Source organism: Rasamsonia emersonii, assembly GCF_000968595.1.
Source record: "Rasamsonia emersonii CBS 393.64 chromosome Unknown ctg1118621759684, whole genome shotgun sequence".
Taxonomy (NCBI): Eukaryota; Fungi; Ascomycota; class Eurotiomycetes; order Eurotiales; family Trichocomaceae; genus Rasamsonia; species Rasamsonia emersonii.
Genome location: NW_013563334.1, coordinates 38,263 through 60,874, shown reverse-complemented (window position 1 = coordinate 60,874; position 22,612 = coordinate 38,263). Strand labels below are relative to the sequence as shown.

The 22,612-nt window shown below is 50.7% G+C and overlaps 10 protein-coding genes across 10 annotated transcripts; 4 read left to right on the top strand and 6 right to left on the bottom strand.

Moving 5' to 3' along the window:
* Positions 1-81: 81 nt before the first annotated feature.
* T310_0573 (FAD dependent oxidoreductase) lies at positions 82-1,406 on the bottom strand (the record flags this gene model as incomplete). The annotated part of the gene is made up of 2 exons (XM_013476553.1): positions 82-1,277; positions 1,367-1,406. 2 exons carry the CDS (start codon positions 1,404-1,406, stop codon positions 82-84), a joined length of 1,236 nt encoding a protein of 411 aa, XP_013332007.1.
* A 491-nt stretch (positions 1,407-1,897) lies between these two features.
* T310_0572 (uncharacterized protein) lies at positions 1,898-2,720 on the bottom strand (the record flags this gene model as incomplete). The annotated part of the gene is made up of 2 exons (XM_013476552.1): positions 1,898-2,316; positions 2,369-2,720. 2 exons carry the CDS (start codon positions 2,718-2,720, stop codon positions 1,898-1,900), a joined length of 771 nt encoding a protein of 256 aa, XP_013332006.1.
* A 3,269-nt stretch (positions 2,721-5,989) lies between these two features.
* Positions 5,990-7,640, top strand: T310_0571 (Glycan biosynthesis protein (PigL); the record flags this gene model as incomplete). Its single annotated transcript, XM_013476551.1, has 6 exons — positions 5,990-6,184; positions 6,388-6,639; positions 6,719-6,786; positions 6,878-7,103; positions 7,485-7,542; positions 7,597-7,640. 6 exons carry the CDS (start codon positions 5,990-5,992, stop codon positions 7,638-7,640), a joined length of 843 nt encoding a protein of 280 aa, XP_013332005.1.
* Positions 7,641-8,244: 604 nt separating this feature from the next.
* T310_0570 (Glycosyl transferase) lies at positions 8,245-8,884 on the bottom strand (the record flags this gene model as incomplete). Its single annotated transcript, XM_013476550.1, has 2 exons — positions 8,245-8,294; positions 8,413-8,884. 2 exons carry the CDS (start codon positions 8,882-8,884, stop codon positions 8,245-8,247), a joined length of 522 nt encoding a protein of 173 aa, XP_013332004.1.
* Positions 8,885-9,796: 912 nt separating this feature from the next.
* On the bottom strand, positions 9,797-11,554 carry T310_0569 (Glycosyl transferase; the record flags this gene model as incomplete). The annotated part of the gene is made up of 5 exons (XM_013476549.1): positions 9,797-9,919; positions 10,019-10,181; positions 10,259-10,764; positions 10,878-11,260; positions 11,365-11,554. The coding sequence occupies 5 exons, from the start codon at positions 11,552-11,554 to the stop codon at positions 9,797-9,799; spliced, it is 1,365 nt and encodes a 454-aa protein (XP_013332003.1).
* A 2,068-nt stretch (positions 11,555-13,622) lies between these two features.
* Positions 13,623-14,944, top strand: T310_0568 (Killer toxin sensitivity protein (Iki1); the record flags this gene model as incomplete). Its single annotated transcript, XM_013476548.1, has 3 exons — positions 13,623-13,784; positions 13,995-14,151; positions 14,214-14,944. 3 exons carry the CDS (start codon positions 13,623-13,625, stop codon positions 14,942-14,944), a joined length of 1,050 nt encoding a protein of 349 aa, XP_013332002.1.
* Positions 14,945-15,287: 343 nt separating this feature from the next.
* Positions 15,288-16,257, bottom strand: T310_0567 (Protein transport protein sec22; the record flags this gene model as incomplete). Its single annotated transcript, XM_013476547.1, has 4 exons — positions 15,288-15,861; positions 15,922-16,031; positions 16,116-16,150; positions 16,224-16,257. The coding sequence occupies 4 exons, from the start codon at positions 16,255-16,257 to the stop codon at positions 15,288-15,290; spliced, it is 753 nt and encodes a 250-aa protein (XP_013332001.1).
* A 182-nt stretch (positions 16,258-16,439) lies between these two features.
* Positions 16,440-18,298, top strand: T310_0566 (uncharacterized protein; the record flags this gene model as incomplete). Its single annotated transcript, XM_013476546.1, has 4 exons — positions 16,440-16,504; positions 16,584-16,758; positions 16,845-17,330; positions 17,396-18,298. 4 exons carry the CDS (start codon positions 16,440-16,442, stop codon positions 18,296-18,298), a joined length of 1,629 nt encoding a protein of 542 aa, XP_013332000.1.
* Positions 18,299-18,680: 382 nt separating this feature from the next.
* Positions 18,681-20,539, bottom strand: T310_0565 (Short chain dehydrogenase/reductase family protein; the record flags this gene model as incomplete). The annotated part of the gene is made up of 5 exons (XM_013476545.1): positions 18,681-19,250; positions 19,318-19,388; positions 19,441-19,630; positions 19,855-20,092; positions 20,175-20,539. The coding sequence occupies 5 exons, from the start codon at positions 20,537-20,539 to the stop codon at positions 18,681-18,683; spliced, it is 1,434 nt and encodes a 477-aa protein (XP_013331999.1).
* Positions 20,540-20,843: 304 nt separating this feature from the next.
* T310_0564 (CLPTM1 domain protein) lies at positions 20,844-22,578 on the top strand (the record flags this gene model as incomplete). The annotated part of the gene is made up of 3 exons (XM_013476544.1): positions 20,844-21,653; positions 21,707-22,192; positions 22,249-22,578. 3 exons carry the CDS (start codon positions 20,844-20,846, stop codon positions 22,576-22,578), a joined length of 1,626 nt encoding a protein of 541 aa, XP_013331998.1.
* Between the last annotated feature and the right edge of the window lie 34 nt (positions 22,579-22,612).

Here is a 22,612-nt window from a genome sequence, read left to right as displayed (position 1 = left end):
CTGTTCTCATATTCTCCATGAGGACTATAAAATATCTAAATACATTTTCTACACACTATTCTATCTATATAACGAATTATTTCATAGGAACTTCCGAGGGTCCAGCGCCGCAACGTTGGCGCTTTTGGCGCTTCCTTCAAACACAAATTCGCTGATGAGCTTTCCAGTTCCTGGAGCGTTTTGAATACCCCAGCACGTATGACCCGCTGCCATATATAGGCCCTTGATCCCAGTATGACCAATCATTGGTCCTCCACGAGGAGCATCAACATTGGGCAGATAGCAGGCCTGGCGTACAGTTACCTCTCCGCCTTTCAGTTCCTCTGAGATGCTGCCAACAGCGTCAATGATGTCCTGACAACGCGACTGGTCAACCTGGACGTCTGCGGTCGTCTCAGGTAGTGGGACGAGGTGATCACCCTCTCCGCACGCGTATACCGTGTTGTCTGGACGGGCGTAGATCTCCGGTGTCACGACAGTCGGTCGTGATTTCTTGGAGGAACCATAACCAGCCTCTAGCGAGATGTTTGTGAAAAGAGTATATGCGGACACGGGTCTCGTGGGACAGATGACCACGCTGTGGGCGCGAGTGGCAGATATCGGTGCTTGAGGGAACACCGACTTCGTCCAGGGCCCGGCGGAAATAACGACGTCCGTCGCAGGGATAGTGCGCGACTCCCCAGTTGCTTTATCAGTGTAGGTCACAGACTGGACCCCGTCAGCAGACCGCCCGATATCCGTAACTTTTCCCAAGATAATCCTTGCGCCCTTCTCTTCGGCAAGTTTGGCGATCGATGTAGTGAAAAGATATGGATGGACCTGAGCCGTTTCTCCTGGCCCAGCCATACTTTCGTAACCGATTAGACCCTCGGGGACAACCCAGTCCAAATCAGAAGGAACACCGGCAGCTCTCAATTTACCAAGGGCGAGAGAGTCGCGCTTCTGCAGTGACACGGATGATCCGCCCTCTTTGGCTCCGGCCAGACCCTTCTTTTCATCAATCGCACGACCTCTCGCAACCAGTTGACCACAATTGACCTCTCGATAACCCCATCGTTCTTTCCCACCGTGCTCCTTTGCCAGCTCAGCATGCAGTTTGTAGCTCAACGGCACGATGTTGCTGGGATAGGCCCAGAGTGCAAGAAGTCCTCCAGCCTTGCCCGACGCCCCGCCGGCGATTTCTGTAGCTTCGAGCAGAGTGATTTTGTGGCGCGAAGGATCGTAGGACGGGTGCCTCGTCAGGTAGTATGCGGAGCAACATCCGATGATACCGCCCCCTGTGAAGGACTTGTCAGTACGTGCGTGTCATGTTGAGTTTGAACCGGGGTGCGGGGTAGACGCGATGGCAGGATACGGCGCTTCGTACCGATGATAACAATCTCCCGCTGTTGGTCTGCACCAGCCATTGTGCTGCGAGAGGCAAATCTGAGGGCTCTAGATCCAATGGAAGCCACTGTGTTGGGATAGCGGTAAAGGGTGTTGAGAGAGTTGGGAACCCTCATGTAGGCTTGATATGATATCGGGAGAGTGATCTACGTCAGTGCAGTCATTAAATGTGGCGAGAAGTCCGAACCGCGCAAGATACGCTGCAATTCTAACGTTCAATTGCACAGAACAGCTACAACACACGAATCCGCATTTTTGGCAGGTCATTTTTCTAATTTTTTTCCTCCTTTTTCCCTTCCAGACGCTATTAGAGGCTATGAGAAACACATATGTATTGTAACCGTATGAGGCCCTTCGAATAAAACTAATCAACATGCAGTCCACAACTCCAACAACGCGCCATGACGGAACTGCTGAAAAGAAAGGAAAAGAATCCCTGAGAGCCAAAGAAACGCCCAGAGTTGACCCCATACAGGAAGTAGAATAAAGCCGACAGAAAATCGAAGATTATTCATCTGGTCGGACTCAGCGGCCGGTTGAATCCACCAGGGCGGTTCATGTACTGCCGGTATACTGTCTTCTTCTCCTTCCGCACGCCATAGATATTGTTACCCGGAACCTTCGTATTCTTTGTACTCCTGAACTTGGTGAAGCCCACAGTCTTCCGCATAAGCTCCTCGATGTCTTCTGGATTCTCCTCAACATCCCTCATATCGACATCTCGTTCGCCGTCATGATCTCTCGCCCGCGATGAATCCTTGGCGTCGGAGATGCCATTGCTTCGACGGTCATCATCTCGCGGTCTGGTATCCCTCCTATCGTCTCTCCGATCTGCCTTGGGACCTCGAGGAGGAGTTCTGGAACGAGGACGGGTTCCATTACGGGCAGGGGACCGGGAACGTTCGTATCTGTCAGACTTGGGTGGATAACCTTGAACACTGTCAGTCACTTTAATAAGACCTAGTCGTACTCGTAGACCTACCTCTCCGATCATAATATCGGTCTCTGCTGGTGCTTCTCTCCCGTTCCCTCGCTCCTCGCCCATCCCTTTCCCTATCTCTCCTACTGCCATCTCGATCACGATCCCGATCGTACCGGTCCCATGATCGGCTTCTCTCCCTTCTCCGGTCGTTCCTGTCCCGCGAGCGGGATCGGGAGCGAGAGCGGTAGCGGCGGTCGTAACTCTTGCGGTACCCGTCTCTCTCTTGTCGAGGGGGTCTGTCAGAGTCTGAATCTGGCTCCGGCGAACGCGAAGAGCGCGGTCTCTTGTCATTCATGTCCCACATTGTCGAACTGTCCATTCTGCGGGCACGTTTCGCGGGCGGCTCCTCCATTTTGCTGGTGTGAGATTTGAGCCAACTGAATGCTAGTTAAGAAAGTGTTGCGGAGGCCTGTGGATTTGATGGAGCCCAATTCTGTAGCAGAAATGTCTTCGAGTATTCCTGAAAACCTATCTCATTTTTCACGGCTGGTTGTTAAGTGATATTTGACCGAGATACAATTCTCATCTCCGCAGCCATTTGCAAACAACAGTTTACTGACTGTAGAGGCTTGGCGCGAAGGCTTCTACGGTGGCGGAGTCGTGCCAGAGATGCACCGCCGGAAAGTGCCCAGCCACACCCGCCAGCAAGGGAACTCCCTTATCACTTCACCAGAGTGATTAAAGCTCATCCCCTGAAGCTGTCATCATTTCTGGGACTTTACGTTCCAATATAATATTATCTATTTGCTTGGTAGTTTGAGATACTGGGAATTTGTGAATTTTTTTCGGCCAGACTTGTGTTGTATATATAAAAAGCTCTGATAGCTCGTGAGTAAGAACCCTCGAGATCTGCCGATGACATGAATAGAAGGCATTACACGGTTCCTTCATGATGTTTATTTGCTACATTACATTTTATTTCCTTTCATTTCATTTTACTTATTCAGTTGTTTTTTAGAGCACTAGATTTCTCCAAAATGCCTCTAGAAGTGACGATGTGGTGCTCAAAGACCACTGGTGAATGCTCCAAGAACTCTAGAACCATATATTGAATCATACACCAAAATTACTATTCAGTTGTAAAATTTGACTCGTGTCTGACTTGGTGACAATGTAATGACCCTCTTCGCAGATCACTACATAGCAGTTTGAAGCCCTGAGCTGTCGAAGTAGACCTTTGCGGCACAGGGTTACTGTATGCACTTACTGCTGGCTCTAAATATCTATTACCACCAGCTTCCGTTACGTGTACAGAGTACTGGGTATGTACGTCATCATCATTGAATGACAATGAAGAATTCCCTGTATACCTGATTGATATGGGAGTTTTTGAGAGGCCTGTCGGTATTATTCCCGCTACCAGTAACTACCTCTCAATACCCGGGCAATAACGCATTGATATAGATGACTGTATGAACTATATAACCCTGGCCTGTTGAGCGCATTGATCCAAAACTCCGAGATCGATGACGTCTAAGTCCATGTGACTAGTAGATATACTGATATACTGAGCTGTCAAAATGCCCATAACGCTGCAAAGTCTTGGCTATTTCCTTGGTAGGAACCAATCAAAGTGTCAGCACGTAGTTGTACTGTTCGACTGTACCTTATAAATTCGAGCGAGAAACAGAGTCATACGATTAGTACAGAGTATTGAAGTTAGGCTTCCAAACAAGTCACTGTCATATCGGAGTACGGAGTAGATCACTAACAGCAATACTCCGTACTCGTCTAACGGAACATGGGCCCCCTAGCTCAGTGCATAATGCACCTAACCCTTGCCCTTCCACATCTTCCTCTCTTGCCCAGGAGTCCCTGGTTCAAGACGCCGCTAGCTCAGTAAAATCCCTGCCCTTTCTGCGAAGCCAAAGATGGAGAAAGAGGAGAAACAGGGGTTTTTATAGCACCCTCTAACAGCAGCGACTGGGGCTGTGAGCTTTTCATAATTTATATTATGGATATATATTACTATGGATATAATGGATCTAATAATATTTTAAGCCTGGTCGAGTCAGGTGATACAAGCTGAAACAATATCCTCCGTAAGAGGTCGGATTATTAATAGGCGGATTACACTTGGGTAACTTTAGATGTGCCCCGACGCGGAGATCTTTCTATTTCTAGTTCGTATCGCAGGCACCAAGATAACTCCTGTCTGACATGAGCTGGAGGGAAACGGTACTGTACTCTGCAATCTGTGCCTCAAAACTTAGGTAGGTCACGTTAATATGGGCGTAATACCATACTCAGTCGCCTGCGCAGGGGAACTAGGTGGCTGGTGATCGCCTCTAGAGCGCTTCCTCCCTTGAGAGAGGCGAGACAATGCAGTGCGTAACGCGCTATGCATGATGTCTCCGTGGGGGCGAGTTATGCATGTATGTACTGTACAACGGGAGAAATGGAAAATTGGAAATGCCTGTCAAAAGCTTGGATACGATTAGAGACGCTATGTTTCAAGAAGAAAAAACCCCCCATGCCAACAACAGATCGCTGTCATTGGCCATCTCGTGTGCCTGCCGATTAAATTAAAAAAAAAACGGTATCCTGGTGCAACTTGGGTGCGCCGGTAATTGGGTGGTATTAGCGTATTAATGTGCCTAATAAAGCGGGAGGCTAAGCTAGCATCCATGCGGCTGAAGATCAGCATTCCAACGCGACAAGCTTTTTAGGCTATGGAGCTAAAAGCAGCCAAGCGTCGGAGCGCAGGCGTTCCACCAGCACCAGCAGACTTCTGCCTGCGACCCGTTGGCCCTCGACTGACTAGTCATGGCACCCTGTTTGGGGGCTACAGCCTCCAGCCGTGGATTCCTGCGCCTTGTTCCTAAAAATGGCCCGTGGTCGTCTCCGGCTGGTGGGATGTTGGCTCAGACGTTCGGGTGGTTTCTAGAGGCCCAGATCGCCCATTTCCGCCCTGCTTAAGCCCGTGCGCCCTGGCCCTCTCGAATCATCCTGTTGCGCACGGTGCCTATACCATATCTAGTAGCTGTCCATATGGGCCCGAGCCCAGCTGGAATCTGCTAAGAGGCACATGCCATCTCGGAACTTTCAGAAGCCGCAAGATGTGCCTGGAGACTGTGAAGGGAGGACATGTCCCTGACAACAGCAGAGTTCCTGGCCTGAGAGGACCAAAGTCAATGCAGCTTCCATCGTTTGACAGGCCTGCGGCTCGGGATGAATCTCTGGGACAGGGGACCCGAAACCAAACAGAACTGGCCAGTCAATCGCATCCATGGTCGGCTAAGACAGCCAACAACTGTTGGACTAAGCCCTTTGCTCATCAAAATCCCTCAGGGAGGAGCTAGGCGGGTGCCTCCGACCTCAGTTCTCGTACCACGCTGTAATTTCGTGACAGGTATGTATCAATGATACGCCCCACTCTTACTAGCGCCGTATTGCTTGCCTTATAGGGAATTCGACTCCCAGCCTGGCTGTCCCCGAAGAACCAAATACGAAAATAATGCCTGGGGAATCCAGTGCCGTCGCGCAGAGCTGCTGCTGAGCTTCCAGAACCTCGGAGGCTAGCTTCCAAGGAAAGAAAGAACAAAGCACAGGACATAGCGCTTCCTCACCTCACCCGGCAAAGATAAAACACATGTCCGGAGGTGGGAGATAAACCGCATCATGGCCTCAATTCCGCTCCAGCTTGCAAGGCTTGCAAGGCATCTGGGCCGCCGCGCGGCGAGGAAGAAGTTCTCCATCGCGCTGGCCGTCGGAGTGATTTTCTTTCTTATACCCCTTGTTCTCTACTTCCTGCTTGCCTATACTCTCGCTGGCGACCCTAGACTGGTACCACATGCGATCCGCAACGCGCGGAATGTACTTCTGATCACAGCGCACCCGGACGATGAGTGTCTCTTCTTCAGCCCGAGCATCCTCCATGCATGGGGGAAATCGCACGTGAACCGCGCCATCTTGGTGCTTTCTTCCGGTCAGCAACTGCCTACCCAGTACTCTATATAACCTTTTTTTTCTTTTTTTTCTACCAATTTTTGAACTATCTATAGATATATTCAATACAGAAAGAAAGCATTTTTAAACCAGTCTATTATTTTCAAAACAAAACTGATTTCAAACTTTTAGGCAACTATGATGGTCTCGGTGAGGAGAGGAAAGCCGAAGCCAAAGCCAGCTGTGCCACGCTCGGAATTTCCCCGGATCGATGTGTAGTCCTCAATCATCCTGACTTGCAAGATAATCCCAAGAAATGGTGGGATGAAGACATCGTCAAGGATGTCCTCCAGAAGCATGTTCGCATGTGGAATATTGACTTGGTAAGTCAATCCAGGTCCCTGGGAAATACAAAACGTGACAGCGAAGAAATTAATCGGTCTTGCGTTCGCAACATAACAGATCATTACCTTCGATCAATACGGTATATCAGGCCATGTCAACCACAGGTCTGTCAGCAACGGCGTCCGGTAAGTCAATCTATCAATCATCCTTTCCTTTCTTGCTGCTGTCTTCATCTATCTAGGCATTGAAGAAGGAATAACTGACGGGGCTCTGTAGCAAATACGCCATTGAGAACAACCACCAGCCTCCAGCCTACGCCGTCCAGACCAAGTTCGTCCTCCGCAAATACTCCTCTCTCGCGGACCTGATCCCGACATCACTCCCTTTCTCGCTGCGGATCCTCCAGGCCCTGTTCGTGGCACCCCCAGAGGGGTACACAGGCGATATGGGTCCCGCGAGGCCTCCTGCCGGTGGCGATCGGTACGGTGACAAGGCCCTGATTGTGAGCAACTTCGCGAGGTACTTGAAAGGCCGAGAAGCCTTCCGCCAGCATAACACGCAGTATTCCTGGGATAGGGTATTGTATCTGGTGATGAGCCGGTACATGTGGTTTAACGATCTACGAAGAATGTGATGAGCTAGCTTCCTGTCTTGAGCGAAACATACTAGTGTTCTTGGCGTTGAGGTTGGTGGTATTACTATTTTGTATCTGGCATGTCAAACGGAGATGTATGTATGAGGGATGTATGCATGCATTAATCACTAATCTCTTCCGAATCAGGCTCTTTAGTGCCTTTCGAATCGGTGTATTGTCATGTATATACATGTACAAGCCCCAAACCCTCAACCTGGGGGGTATATTAGGAGTGAATAATAATCACAGGTAATACAAGAACCGTCCGAAGAGAAGAAGGGTAAAAAGGAAAAAGACATCAATGAAGGTATTTTTGGCAACGGGAAGAGAGAAAAAAATCGCTTGAAAAAATTAAATGCAGTGGGAAAAAAGGCCGGCCAGCTTCTATGCAACTTTCAATATTGACGAATTTCCTCCGTTTTCCTTTCTAGTATTCTTCCCAGAAGAGAAATGTTGTCTTCGGAGGCGACAGGTCATACAGACTGCCAGCAGTGACCCGGAAATAAAAGATAGGGCCACCAAGAGGACCACCAGAGGTCCTTTTCTCGGGTGCCCTAGAAGATTAATCAGCAGAGCATCGAAGCTATGCCATGAGGATGAGCCCAGGTGGCGGAATAAGGGCGTGTCGACGTAACCATTCAGCATATGCATGCGAGGAGAAGAGCGGGGCCCGGTGAGGATGCGCAGGGAGCTACGGTTTCGCTGAAGGGTGAAGATGGTACTGTATTTCCCAGTCAGTTGATGTCAGCGCGGTGGAGGCGAAGCGGAAGCGGAGGCGGAAAAAACATACGATGCATAATGACATCCAGTGCTAAACATCACTGTAACATAAGGGAGGAAAAACCAGGCTCGGTTGTATTTCGGGAGGTTGTCCACCAGGTCCCGCACGAAAGTATTATTTGGACTCGACAACATCATGCCAATGGAGAAGCCCGTGGGATGGGCTGCCGGTGCCACGAAGTCGAACCGTCTCAACGGCCCGAGAGATCGTTTGCATGAAAGATCGAGATCAAGAACCGCGCCTGTGCAGAATCGAAGGGTTGACATCAGTCTTGCGCTCTACATTGCCATTTGCCATCGCAACAATCCAGTTTTCCCCACCACCCGTAAGGTTCCTGTGGAGGCGGGAAGGCGAAAACAGGTAACTCAATAATCCAGTCTATTTGGCGAAACTCACCTCCATATTTTTGCAACACCATGTAACGAAGCGCATCAACTCGTTGTACTGGATATCGATAGTTGTCCCACATGTCCTTCAGGTGAGGAAAGTTTTCTTGAACGAATGCATTGGCACTGGCGTCATCCCACAGGAAAGATTGCCACCCCTGATGATGGCGCAAGCAGTTTAATCGAGCTGCCAGCCATTCTGCGCGTGGTGGCTTCGCGCCCAGATTGATGTGGTGTAGAATGGGCGGGACAAGATCAGGGTAATCGGAGCCCGCCGTGGTCTGGTTGGTTTCGTAGGCTTCGAAGCTGACATCGAAATGGTCGCGCTCCTGGGTGATCACGGACTGAGACGCCGCATCCTTCCATCGAGCTGGGAGTGCCGCGAGGTCATAAAGCATTCCCCCAAGGGGAAGCCACCAGCGATGGAGAAGAAGGAGCAAGGCGCAAACCAAGAGCAAGAACTTGGTCCGGAGAGAGGCCATCATGTCCACCTCCGGAAAAGAACCGGAGGGGAGAAGGGGGAAGAACGAGTAATCTGGCTAAAGCAACGGAAATGACAGAAAAAAAATGCCTGTCAGTATTGTTATATATGGGTGTTTGTGAGAAGTGAAAGGCAGGGTGCCTAACTTCATCAGTGGGGCCCGTTTACATCGAAGCTCCAGAAGGAGTATATGCGCTAAAATGCCGTAATGTGACGGTAACACTGACAAGCTTTTCTGTATCAGTACTGTCACAGTTAGCGTTACCTGAGCGCTGTTCCGCAGGGATCCGGGGTAATTAATTACATTACTCTGCCCGAAGATACGAAATACGACGCACAACGCCTTGTCGATTGTCCTCAAGACGCCTTTTATTGGTCCTCTGCCACCAGGAAGATTTCACCACCTTTCTCGTGTCGCGCAACCTGCAAGGCTTGGTTCCCTGGAGGACTCATCGCTGGGCTCCCAATCGCACACGACCATGGTTGCCCCGTCGTTGGATATCTCATCTCTCGGACACATGAGCACACCTCTCCTGGTGATGCACCGCAGCGCTTTTCTACTCCGTAGCCAACCTCGTTTTGCTGCTTGGGCCCAGACCGTGGCAGGCCCTGGTGGCTTGGTCGTGCGGCTGGCTCGTGTGCCTTCCTAATCCAAGCGGGTAAGCGCAGCCCGAAGAAAGTTAGCTCGGCCAGATGGCGTGATTTCAGGCTTACTCATCGAAGATCCTTGCCAATCGTGTCCATCGTAGACGGCCCTAGCAAGAGAGCTTACCCGGCACGGCAGGCACTCGCATGTGACTTCGCTCGTGACTGCCTATTTAGGTAGGCACCTGTCTTATTTTAATATAATGCTTGTTCAAGTCAACAACCAAGAAGGCAATAACCATATGAAGGTTCCTTCTTTTTTTGGAATTCAAGTTTCCTTTTCTCTCAACATATCCCACCTCGTAGAAGACAGTGTGAAGCTCATAAATGAACCCTCATCCTCTCCCGAGTGCCCCTCTTCATTGAGCGTTGCCTGCGCAGTTCGACTTCTCTGTTGTACACAGAATAATGTGGATAAATCAAAGTGTGCTTGAAATTCTAGCATGAAATTACAATAATATATTATAATAAGACCCCATATGCTCTATACCTTGGACCAATCCTTGCAAAGACCAAAAAAGGTGCGACAAAACTTCCCAAACTCCACTCGCAAGTTGAACGACTTCCACGATCCTTGCGCATGATGCAATAAACGCGCATCGGGATCGGTGGTGGGCTTGGAGCCCATGTTGCCATATACACCGCGACCGGGACTGCCTCTGATTGTCAGCCCCCCATCTCCTACTCAACAAAGTCCTGAAATGGGCAGAACGAGAGGGAGGAGTCTTACCTGAATCCCGTGATAGGAAGAATCATAACATCATCTACTAATTTGCTCTTTCCGCCATCGTGCAATCCAGTGAGAGCGTTCCATCGCAATCCGGCACTCTCCTCTAACCAGCTCTTCGCTGATACGGTGAGAGCAGCGGGACCCGTTAAAACAAGGGGATCTAATCGCTGGAGCTCCCGGAACGCGGACGCGGACGTCAGATTGCCCCCATGGCGACTTGCCACCTCCTGCAGGCGATGCGACAGGTTATCCATGAATCGCGATAGCACAGGATGACCGGGTGCTGCAGCCAGTGCCCATTGGGTCAGCTGAACTGGGTGCGTATAGCCCATTCGCCAATACGAGTCGCTGTCGGGAGGACAATCGGCTTCGAGACCGAATACGGCCTTAACTGGGCCAGTGGAATTGTAGGATGCACCCGTCTCAGGGTCATACCAAGGCATTAGGTCTGAGGGCACGATCCAGGTCGCCGGCGACCGTAGTGGATGAGTGTCGACGTCTCCATACTGATGGTTGACAATAAAATCAGTCCCATCCGTGCCAAGAAGAAGCGAAGAAAGCGATGGAAAAGCATCGATGGGAAGAATCAGACGGTAGAGAGAAGCAAAAGGAGACTTACAATGCCTCCAATGTAATTCAAGACCAGGATGCGGAAAACATCTGACCGCTCAACATTTGCTGGCAGAGAGGAAAACTCCCCAATGAAACCGGGATCAAACTTCTCTAAAAATTGGAATACGCCATCGTCGTCCCACAAGAAATACGCCATAGGCGTGTCAACGACAAAATCCAACCATTTCTCCACACTGTCACATATCGTCTCTGGCCACGTGTCGATGTCGGTGTTCTTCCATGTCTGATGAACAATCAAGGGAATCTCGGAATGAGAGATAGATCGGTGGGTAGTCGAGTTGGCAAGTTTGAATGCGAGTTGGGCTGCATCTACAATTGTTTCAGGCGTCGGTTGCGATTCGGGTAACCACTCGGGTGGTATATACCAGGCTGGAGCAGATAATTAGCGGACGTGTGCTCTCTAACGAGAGATTCAATGGCGTTGTGTATGGACAGCTCGATTCACTTGGAGCACCCAAAAGACGCTCACGTACCTCCGCCAGTGCCATTGGAAATATGTACATGTTCCCACAGCAAAGGGAATTTCATCTGCAATTCGGAGGGTTCGTCATCGTGTTTGCTCTCCTCTTGGGTGGATAATATGGAAAGAGAAACGGCACAGAAGACGATCGAGACGACTGCAAGGCGCTGCCAACGGCGTCGGAAGAGGGAGACGAGGGACATCGTTCGGGGAGAAAAATTCAAGGAGAGTACTGCAGGCTCGGTGGCCCGACTGTGGTCAGGCAGGACGCAATGCTGCGTTGGAATGTCTCTTCTTCAGTAACAAGGACCTGCATTCTATATCCAGAGATGCGACATGCCGCACAGCCGCGAGCTGATCGCGTGCCGCATGAAGTCGAGATGACAGGGAGTGGATGTGGCTGACCAGCGCTTCTAAATAGCACAGTGCCTAGGTAGGTCCGTTCCGAACCCAGGCGACTTGTGGCTTGCCCGGCTTGAGGAGTCGTTCCCACGCATGCGACAAATTAATGACGAGCCAGTGGCGAGGGGCCGCGGAGGCTGGACTGTCCCCAACTCTCCACAGACGGCCTCACAGCCGCGAGTTGGCGAGTCCCGCAACATCCGCCAGGGCCTGCCCTGGATCAGTGGGGCTGTTAGAGGAACCTTGACTGCAGAGCAAGGCCGGGTGAGAGCCTGAGAGGCAGAAATTGGTGGCCAAGCCCTCCTTGTAGCCGCGTCCGTTCTATTACTGGAGCCTAGAGGCCGTCAGGGCTCAACCGGCCGGCTGGTCTCAGAGCCCCAAGCAGGAAGTGCATCCTTGTTATATCAGATTTATCGTTGTTGGTATCCTGCACAGATGAGGGTGTATTTGAGGCTGAACTTCCGAAACGCCTAACCAGAAGCCACAGCCAACTACCGAGAGAGTCAGGAATATAGTCAACCTAGTAGGTAGATATCTAGGTACCTAGGACCTAGGTAGTCATCAAACTGGCGGACCATTCACACGCTGTCATCTCCATACGGAGTAGTTAGTTGCTCCTCTTCCGTACTGTGGACTAAGCGCCCAACAGGTGATTACCTGCCTTAATTACTGGGGACTAGTGCTAGCGGTAGGGACCTAAATTCAGGGTCCTCTGTACGTGTCATACCTAGCGTTGCGCATGACCGCCTGCCCTTTGAAGACTGCCGAGTCCCGAGGCCGACAGAAAATAACACAGTCAATGGCAAGTATGCGCGCCCCTGAGATGCGGTGAGCCTGTAACTGAGGCAGTGGAGCATTTGGAGGAAAAGGGAGGTGCTTGATGTCACATGGACACATTCCAGAAAAATCATAGTGGATTCAACTACTGATTGTCACTGTCTGTTCAATGATGAAGAGTCAAGCAAACCCGGGTCTACTCCGGAATGCCGAATAAAGTATCGCCCATTCCCCTTATTTCCCCAACACCATGAGGCTACAGATAATAATGTGAGATGTCAAAAGACAAGGACTCATCCTAGCATCTTCCTGAATACTCCGTATGCTCAATGCAAGCATATTTGATGCTGATATCCATACTCCTGAACCGCAGCTTTCACAGCAGCACCTACCCAGCTGAGGGATTATTGCCTGCTTTCTAAAGCAGGACTACTTCACCGTCGTCTCTGTAATCGGAGCCATATTCAATGGAAAGCAAATCCTGAAGCCCCTCGAGATGTTGGGTGTTTAATAACACTTGTGCTTGCCTTCGACCATACCCACCTCTTGCCGGGTCCCCTAGAGCAGCTTCATAAGCGCACGAGATTGTATTGCGATCGCGTAATATGCGATCAATCAGCGGTATCCTCTCTTTCCGTGGATACTGCAGCGGCTTGAAACGAATCATTTTGTGGATGGATCGAGAAACACAACTTGGTCAAGTCTCACCTCTGTAAGTATGCTGAATACAGAGCACTAGGTGATAGGACATGTACTACAGAGTAGAGGAAATTCCAAGAGTTGCCTGCCTGTACATCTGTACTTTTTCCTAGATACCTGCTCATATTGCTTTATGATAGGAGTGTTGTAGTAGTCTTTTACTTTATTATGCGTTTTGTTCCTTTGTGATCACTATGCGCTCACAGCGAAAATAAAAATGATGCTAACGGCCATACGGGTCCCGCCGCCGAACGAACCCCTCCACCGACGGCGACCGATCTTGATTCTCGAGACTCGAGAAATCTTTTTTTTCGCCGCATCCATCGTTTCTTCGTTATTCCAACCCGCGAGTTCTGCAGTAGTCACTGCAAAAAAATTTTCTAGAAGCGAAAGATGCCGTCCGCAAGTAATCTTTCGCACCGGCGTACTCACAACTTGCTCTTGATATCGAAACTGCTCAGTCTGCGGGATACTGCGTCACCGTTGACGCTGCTGTTGGATTCTTTGGAACAGCCGGCGAGGCCGTTAATACGGGAGTATATCCGGCGGGCACGGGTACGATTGATTAGTGCTTCCTTTTTTTTTCTAGTATTGCTTGGTGAATTTTATTATATATCGTCTTTACTCTGCCTCATGCTTGGGAACATCTCAATGATTCGGTTGTACGACTTGGAGTGCCTTGAGATATTTAATGCAACTTATTTGCTATTTTTCTGCGACTTTGTCTGTTAGGATTTTCATATTCCGCGCTAATCTTTGTGCTAGATCTCCAAAGTTCATGTCACCTTTGTGTCGTTCGAAACTCTGAAGAGACCAGACGGGGTCGATGCTTTTATTCTGGCTCGGCGAAAGAGATCGAGCGATGTGGTAAAAGAAGTGGCTAATGCGTATCCTGTGCCAGAGTCCGGCGGGGCACCACGCAGTAAGAACTTCCCCGCTGTATCGTAGCTTGTCGTTGATCTCTGGGTGCTGATAATGGAACAGGACGGCTCATTATCATCGACGCCATTAACCCCCTTCTTGATCGCCGGGGTCCAGATGGACCGGTGCATCTGCCCATGTTCTTAAGCTCGTTTCTCGCTCCAGTAAACCCTACATCCACGCCAGTGCAGACGTCCCTAGTGGTGACCTATCACCAAGATATCCCTATCCTGTCAAATCAACGGCCTTATTCTCCATCGAATTTGTCGCTTTTGACCTATCTTGCAACGACCATTCTTACTCTACACTCACTTTCTCATGTTCTCGCTCAGAAGGCTGCTCGTGACCGTAGCTTGGCCGCGCCAGTCTTCGGATTAGAAGAAGAACAGGAAGGGGTGATCATCGGCAGACTTGACAGGCTGAAAGGCCAAGAGAGCGCCGAAGGTGTCGTCATTGAGATGGAACATCGGCGCAAAAGTGGACGAGGAGTCGTGGAGTGGTACGTTCTGCCGCCTGCATCTCACTATCACCCCAATGAAGCAAAGGAGGTGGTGACGCTACTGGACGACCATCCCTTGTATCGTCGACCCGAAGAAGAGGACGAACATGCTGCAGAGGAGGAGCCAGGGTCAACGTTCGAGTTGAAGCTCACAGAGCGCCAACGGCGAGAAAGGGAAGGTGTGGTATTGCCCTATTTCGACGCACAGCAGGGCGACGGCCCTGGAGAAGGAGGAAGAATTCTCTACGACATGGGAGAAGAAGACGACTTCGACGAGGAAGAAGATGAGATATGAATGTCCCGGAGAATCAAAGACGAGAATTCTCAGAAGCTGGATGCTTGAGCATGTGAAGTCTTAAAAAACGGCTCTTCCTGGTCATGCACCTACACAGGACTGTTTCTTTAAGGCTTGGCTTGAAAACATTCAATATTTCGAAACGCCGACGAATGCGTCAACTAGCAGTGGCTTTTGGAACATGAGGACGAAACATGGGTCCTTTCCAGAAGGACCAGGTACAACAAAGGATATCTTGCCCCCAAATCCGATCGAAAACGGAAAAAAATGACAAGGAGCCACAAGTTTCCCTTGGATGGATTCCATCCGCTATGCATAGAGACAATCGATCATAGTCACATGTCTATACGAAGGGGATATCGATTGGCATCAGGTATTGAACTAAAAGAAAAGCCACCAAATCAAGAGCATAAAGATGAAAAACCCGACTCCTGCAACCGGTCCGTACTGGATTGTGCAGGTCAGCTTTCCACTCGCTGATACCTGCCAGATTAAAGGAGGATCTACTAACCTGCTCTAGCAACAGCTCCCAGTTTATCCGCACTGCTGCCTTCTTGTACTTCCTGCTGTCCTCCCGTAAGCGCCCAGACATCTCACCCATCCGCTCAAGACTATCTCCACGGTATAGGAGGTCTTCGATGTTCTTGGTCATGACTTTTGTGACATCCCGGAGCTCATCGTTCAGCTTGTCTAAATTCTGGGCGGCACGACTGTTCTGGTATGTCTTCTTGGTGCGCTGAATGAAGGTGTCGAATTCGACGAATGCATACGGTCGCAGGTTGGGGGAATGATACTGGGAGGGGGAGTAGGTGGTGGTGAACTCGGTTGCGAGGTCGGCGAGGTAGGTGAATGCAAGTTTGCGGGGGTAGGAACGATCGCAGATACAGAGGAAGCAGATGTCATCTTTGATGATGTAGCTAAGTCAAGGTCTCAGTAACTATAGGCAATTGACAACCTTATTCAATAAAGTGACCTACTGGAGATTATATTGTCCCGACTCAATACTAGCTTCTGGTGCTGCATTGCGACTCAAGCGACGGAAAATCATCTTTGCTTGAGTCTTCACTTCTGAAAGCTCGGCCTCGGCCTAGTAAGAGTTAGCGACAATGGCACAATAAAGATGCTATTCACCAGTGAATGCCACAAACTGATGACTAGCGCGCCGACCCACCTGCTCATCGTCAACTGAGGCGGCCAGCATAAGGCCTGTTCACCCAACATCAGCGACATCTTCCTTTCATCTTTCTTTCATCGTTCTTTGGAAACCTTGAGCACCTACCATCTATCCGTGCAATCTGCGTTGACCGGACCATTTTCGAATGCACAACTCAAACTCAGGATTTCTGGTAAGTTATATCAAGAGCATTTGCCTCCAGCTTGCAGAGAATCCCGCGCTGACAGTGTAGACTGTTGTCGTTTGAGTACCGCGGAGAGCTCCCAGGTCCAGACCATTCAGCATTTCCCCGGGCACGGAGCTCCACCACGCGTTTCCAAAATGCCACCTAAACGCAAGGCGGTCGATGACGGCAGATCCGCAGCTCCGCCAGGCGGCGTCACCAGGTACGAATCAGATAACCCAAAGATAAAAACACTATACAGCGAACTCGATGGGCAGTGCAGGGTTCTGATGATGCTTCAGGTCTCTCCGCCCTCGTATTTCGCATCCAGCGGAGTCCAGTGATTCCGGCAAGTCTGCCGACGCGATGTCGTCAAAGCCCAGGCGGACTTCGGCGAGAGCAGCAAAGAAGGATCCATGGAGTGAAGAGTTCCTTACGACGAACCCGAAGTCGGCTCTGGTAAATGCGGATCTTGTGGTATGCACGACCTCTTTTTCCCCCCTTTTGCAGCGCATGATTCATTGCAGGACGAGTAATGTCTCAGGACTAATGTAACTGCATAGAAAGTATTCGCTAATCCCAAGGCATGGACATGCCTCGACGAGTCGGAGAAAAGAGAGCTTCTCTCTCTTCTACCAGCCCATGTGCATCCAAATCCCGATCCTGATCCAGATGATCCAGATGCTAAAATCCCACCTCTTCCGCAAGAGTTCTTACGCTACGACAACAATTGGCGGTACGGTGTGCGTCAGTTCCAAGTCGACCTCGAAGCCGGCCGCTATGACCCGGAATGGCTGCGCCAGGCGGCGCAGGCGATGAAGGAACGAGCCGAAGGCAAATTTGACAAGTTTAAAGAGGAGGAGTTCGAGCAATTCTGGGGTCAAAAGCAGAAGCTCGATTACGGTGTGATTGCCGGTGAAAGCTCCAAGGTGAAGCTCGAGACCCTCATCCAACATGGGGTCGTCAGGGTGGGAGACGTCTGGAAATATTCTCGCGTTTTTGGTAAAAAGGGTGATGCTGAAAGGGTCTTTGTGGAGAAGGAGGCCAAGGTAAGCATGGCTCACGCACACGGTATTCGATGGAGATGGAGAACAGCATCTAACTGTAGCGTCAGATCTTGGCCATCGACGGCTCAAACTTGACGTTTGCTGTTCCTGCTGGCCAGCGCGTCTTCTTATCTAATACACATGATATCATCCAGAATAACGACATCCCAAAAAAGGAAGGGTCAGACGAGGATGTATCAAAGAATCAAACCAAAGTGGATTCGAAATCCGAAACCGAAATCAACAGAGACGTCACTCAGGAAGCCAGTGCCAGTACAGAAACCAACGGACTTAACAACGACGCCCAAGCTCTGGTCGACCATGACGGTGATGATAGTCGTGTCATTAATCTGGAACCGAAGCCCGAAGCAAAAGAGGACCAGGAGATAGCTATGCAAGAGCCTATACCCGAAGCTTCATCCAATGCTCCGGCCCCTGAAGAGAAGCCGGTGGTGAAGAAACGTGGCCGTGGTAGGCCACGCAAACGGAAAGCTTCCGACCTAGCTTCTGGAGACATAACCGCTGAGGTTGCGAAAAATGTCTCTGGAAACGCTCCGCCGGCTCCTCCTCCGGCCCTGGAGACAGTGGAAAATCATGATTCTCATTCCAAAAGCGAGGAAGACGTGCAAGTCGTGGGAAGTAGTGCTCCTGAGCCCAGAAACGAGCACTCCACTGCGCCTATTGAAATTTCTTGTACTACACCCGAACCCTCCAATCCGTCGTCTACTACCGCAGCTCCTCCACCCGAGAAACCACAACAAGAAGAACAAGAAGTCATCCCCCGGGATATTATTATTCGCAACGTGGCCGGACCTAGTGCCCTAACCAGGAAGATCCTAGAAATTGATGGTCGCATCAAGGATCCACCGAACGGAAATGCCTGGAAGGAAATCCGTTGTTACCGGAACAACCAGGATATGGGCAGTCTCTGGGAAGTGAGACAAGCCTGGTACGTACGGATGAAGAAATAGGAACAGTATCTATTCGTGACTGTGGCTCGCTCGCTCTGTTTTTCCTCGTCCGCTTCATCAAAAGAGTTATCTGCCTGGCATAGGTGCTTTCTAGATGATATGATATGCTTCCATTCTACTGTTAATATTTGCATGATTATCACGATATCCACTGCAGAAGTCAGGACTTCTCAAAAACTAGTTGGCTAGATAACTTTCTTGCTGTGTTTAACATCACTTTACAACTGGTGGTTCGATTCAGACGGAGAAGTTAGCTCGGGATGCCTATGAGATTGACCTCACCTTTTTAGAGTCGCTGAGCAACTCTGTGTCCATCTACAATCTTCTCTGCTTGAGAGGACTTGCTGCCATGATACCAGCCACAAACTCGAACCACCTGAAATCACATCCCTTCCTGACTTAAGTCTTGCGTAGGATTGTCGTTAGAAGTAATATCCACCGCGCAGCTGGCCTGGATGAAATCCTCCAGCTCTTCACTAACTGTTTTCAGCTTCTCCTTGACGCTTGCAACTCCCTCTTGACCAATGATATGACGGGAAGGCGGGTTTTCGTGGCCGCCAATTGCTGTAATGGCATGCACCGTCTCTGCGGTCAGGGCTTCCAGGTGTGCGGCGCTCAAGGGAGGATACATTGAGACCACCTCCGGGGCTGAAAACGGCAGGTATCTTCGCGAGCCATCTGGGGTTGGATCCTGTCCATTGGCTATGTTGGTCGAGGAGGAGGCGCTGTCGCCGGAGTTGGCTGGACTGGCAGCTTCAAGGTCCGCTTGTGGCAAGCGGGATAGAAGACCGTTCAAGATGTTGCGAAAGAGAGGAGCGTGGTTGGTAGGCGCGGAGTAAGCTGGAAGGATTGGAGGCACGCTAGTTATCAGGTTCGTAAGGATGCGGATCTCAATGCTGCACTGAAGGATGGACACTTTGATATTGAACGGCGCGATTTCGTAGGCAATGCTCTGATGATTCAAGACTCCGCCGTCAGCAAATGCCAGAACCCATCTATGTAGGCGGCAATAGACATACATCGCAATATCCTTCCAGTGCCCACTCTGACGCGCAGTACACTCCCAGTCCAGGTGTACCAATGTGCGCAGCTGCTCCCAGTCAGCGACTTGCACCCAATTCCCAGGAATACACCAGACTTACTTATACCAGAAAGTACCATAATATGCCCTGATTTTTGTCTCCGCATATGGGGAAGTGCTGATTTAATGATGTTTACGGGACCAAAGTAATTTGTTTCGAACTGGTCCCGAACGAGGCTTAGGGTCGTCCGAGACGCAGCCAACTCTTCGACGGTTCCTACAATGGCTTCATGGGTCGTGTCAGAGTAAATCTGCGTGTTATATTTCTATTGCGAAGCTTTACCTTGGCTTGTACAGCAAAGAAGAATGTCTATCCGGCCAAACGTCTCGACAGCCTCTGCTACAGCAGCTTGACACTCCCCCATCTTCCTGCATCGTTCAGTGTAAGCAAGGCTTCGCGGATTCGCGTGTATCGAGCTCAAGAGAAAAACACGCGCCCGCACCTGATGTCCAACATGACCGGTCGAAATCGAACCTTCCAATCGTCCTCCTTGTTCCTCTCCACCTCCGCCAGAAAATCCTCGAATTGCTCGCGACGATTCTCATCTCGAAGAAGATTCGACGGGACCAGCCCGCTCACCACGCAATCCCCATGCGCAAGGAGCTGGCGCGTCAGGGAGATCCCGAGGGGCGAGTCTCCGGATGAGATCAGCCATACTCGAGGCTCCGAGTGCGTAGGGAAATGGGATCGGGGGGAGCTGGGGGAAGGGCCGCTATCCGTCATGGGTAGCAGAGCGTGACGGACGTGCCAGGCACGCCCATTGTCCTAATGCCAGCTGCGCTTCCCTTTCTCACGCCAGAGCGTTGCGCGACCCACGCGCTGAAGTATGCGTCGAGACCGTCACAACTGTACTCCGTGGCTGCTTGAGGGGCGCTCGGAGCGTGGGGTTGAGGGGTGGACGTCGGAGGCGACAAAGAGCGCGGGCGGCAGGTTCCAGCCGGCTGGCCCCAGCACGTTTCTTTAGCGTCCTATAGCGCCAGTCGAGGCGCCCGACTGCGCCGCTGCCATCTGGAACGTGCTGTCTTCGTCTTTCCTTTCCCTTCTTCTTGTCCTCCCTCCTTAGTCGTCGACCGATTTCGCCTGGGACAGCGCAAGATGCCTGAGCAAAGGCAGCGCAGACAGGAGCCGGAGCAGAACGTGAGTTGCTGTCAACCTCCATGCTGAGTGTACTTGCCTGCATAGATCTGTCTGACTGACGCCGATCTCTTTATCTGCAGTCCGGCTTCAAAGCCGCCATTCAGGGTCTGGCGATCTTCTTCCTAACCCAGTTCCTCATCAACCAGTTCTTTGGGAAGAATCAGGGCCCAGGAACGGCGGGACAGCCTGGCAGCATTCCCGCCTATATAGATCGACCAGCTCGAAGTGAGATATCGAACTATAATCCAATCCCCGAGCTGATTGCTCCAATATGGCCCACCAACAGCTCTCTGGATATCAGCATCTACGTCTCGCCATCGGTTGTGATGCCTGCACTCAGCTCGGTTTCCAAGGATTCTTTGGTCCTGGAGGAGAAGAATTTCACAATAGGCAATTACAGCGAGAGCAGGGAAATCGTGTCTTCCATCAAGGTTCCCAAGGAGGTGCAGCAGAACGGAACCCTCTGGGCGCACTTCTATGTGGCCCTGAGCGGCCACCAGCTTGACCCAGCTGCAAAGGACTACAACCCCGGGACGGCCGTTCATTTCCTTCGTCCGCTGAATCAGTACCTGCCGAAGAAGAAGCCGAAAAAGCTGAAGAACCTCCTTTCCGGTAGCAACGAGACGGAAGAAGTGGATGACGATACCCCGGATGTTCAGATCGTGTCCTACTATCATCCGAACTTCACGGTCTCCGTCATTCCCGACTCTGGTATCCAGAAGTATAAGATGATGCATCCTGCCGTTCGGCAATACGTGCAGCTGGAAAGCACTGGCGCTCGCGATATCACGGGCCAGAATGGCTGGTACTATCCCATCGTATTCCTGAACACTTTCTGGCAGCTCAAGAGTCATATGACGGAGCTGAATTCGACTGTCGAGACGTTGCCCATTCGCATCACCCTCAACAATTTGAGCAACTGGAAGTTCAGTCTTCTCGCTAACTTGGATGAAGGAGTGAAACAAAGCGCCCGACAGGCCGCAACTGGAGGTCCTATGCCCGCTGGAGGAGATGGCAGCGAATTCGAGATGCTCAAAGAGATCCTCCTGGATACCAACGTCTACCTGCTTGCTACCACTGGTATCGTCAGTGTCTTGCACATGATCTTCGAGACCCTCGCCTTCAAGAATGATATTGTGAGTAGTCTCCGCCGCCTTTTATTGGAATATTTAAACTGATTCCGTGGTAGGCCCACTGGCGCAAGAAGAAAGATGTGGTCGGAACTTCGCTTCGGACCATTCTTGCCAATGTCGTCATGCAGACGATTATCTTCTTATACTTGCTCGACAATAGCGAGGGCACGTCTTGGATGATTCTTGCCAGCCAGGGCTTTGGCATCCTCGTGGAAGCCTGGAAGATCACCAAGACCGTCAATGTGCGATTCAGACCTCCTCCGCAAAACTCGTTCTTCTCCTTCCTTCCATACGTCATCGTCTTTGAGGACAAGCACAAGCTCAGTGAGACTGAACGGAAGACGAAGGAGTATGACGAGATTGCGTTCAAGTGGCTCTATATATTCGCTGTTCCTTTGTTGGCAGCGTACGCCATTTATAGCCTGGTCTATCAAACCCACAAGTCGTGGTACTCCTTCATCATCGAGACTCTGGTTGGGAGTGTCTACGCTTACGGTTTCTTGATGATGGTGCCGAGTCTCTACATCAACTATAAGCTGAAGGTTTGTTCCACTGGGATTTGTGGAGGTTCCTTACGCTGACTTTTGACTTTTTCCAGTCGGTTGCCCATATGCCTGCCAAAGCGCTGATGTACAAATTCCTCAACACGTTCATCGACGATCTCTTTGCTTTCACCGTCAAGATGCCTTGGTTGCATCGACTTGCGACGTTGAGAGACGACGTCATTTTCTTCATCTGGCTTTATCAGAGCTGGAAATACAAGGTCGACTACAAGCGTGTCAACGAGTTTGGCCAGGGCGGCGAGAGTGACGATGAGGAGGTGGAAGAGGAGGTCGTCTCTAATCAGGTGGAAGCCGAGAAGTCGACCGGCCGTGCAGTAGAAGCTTCAGGGAACGAATCATCAGGCTCAGCGAGGAGGAGGAAGTAGAGTTCTTCTGATGGAGTTCTTTGGAAGGTCTCCG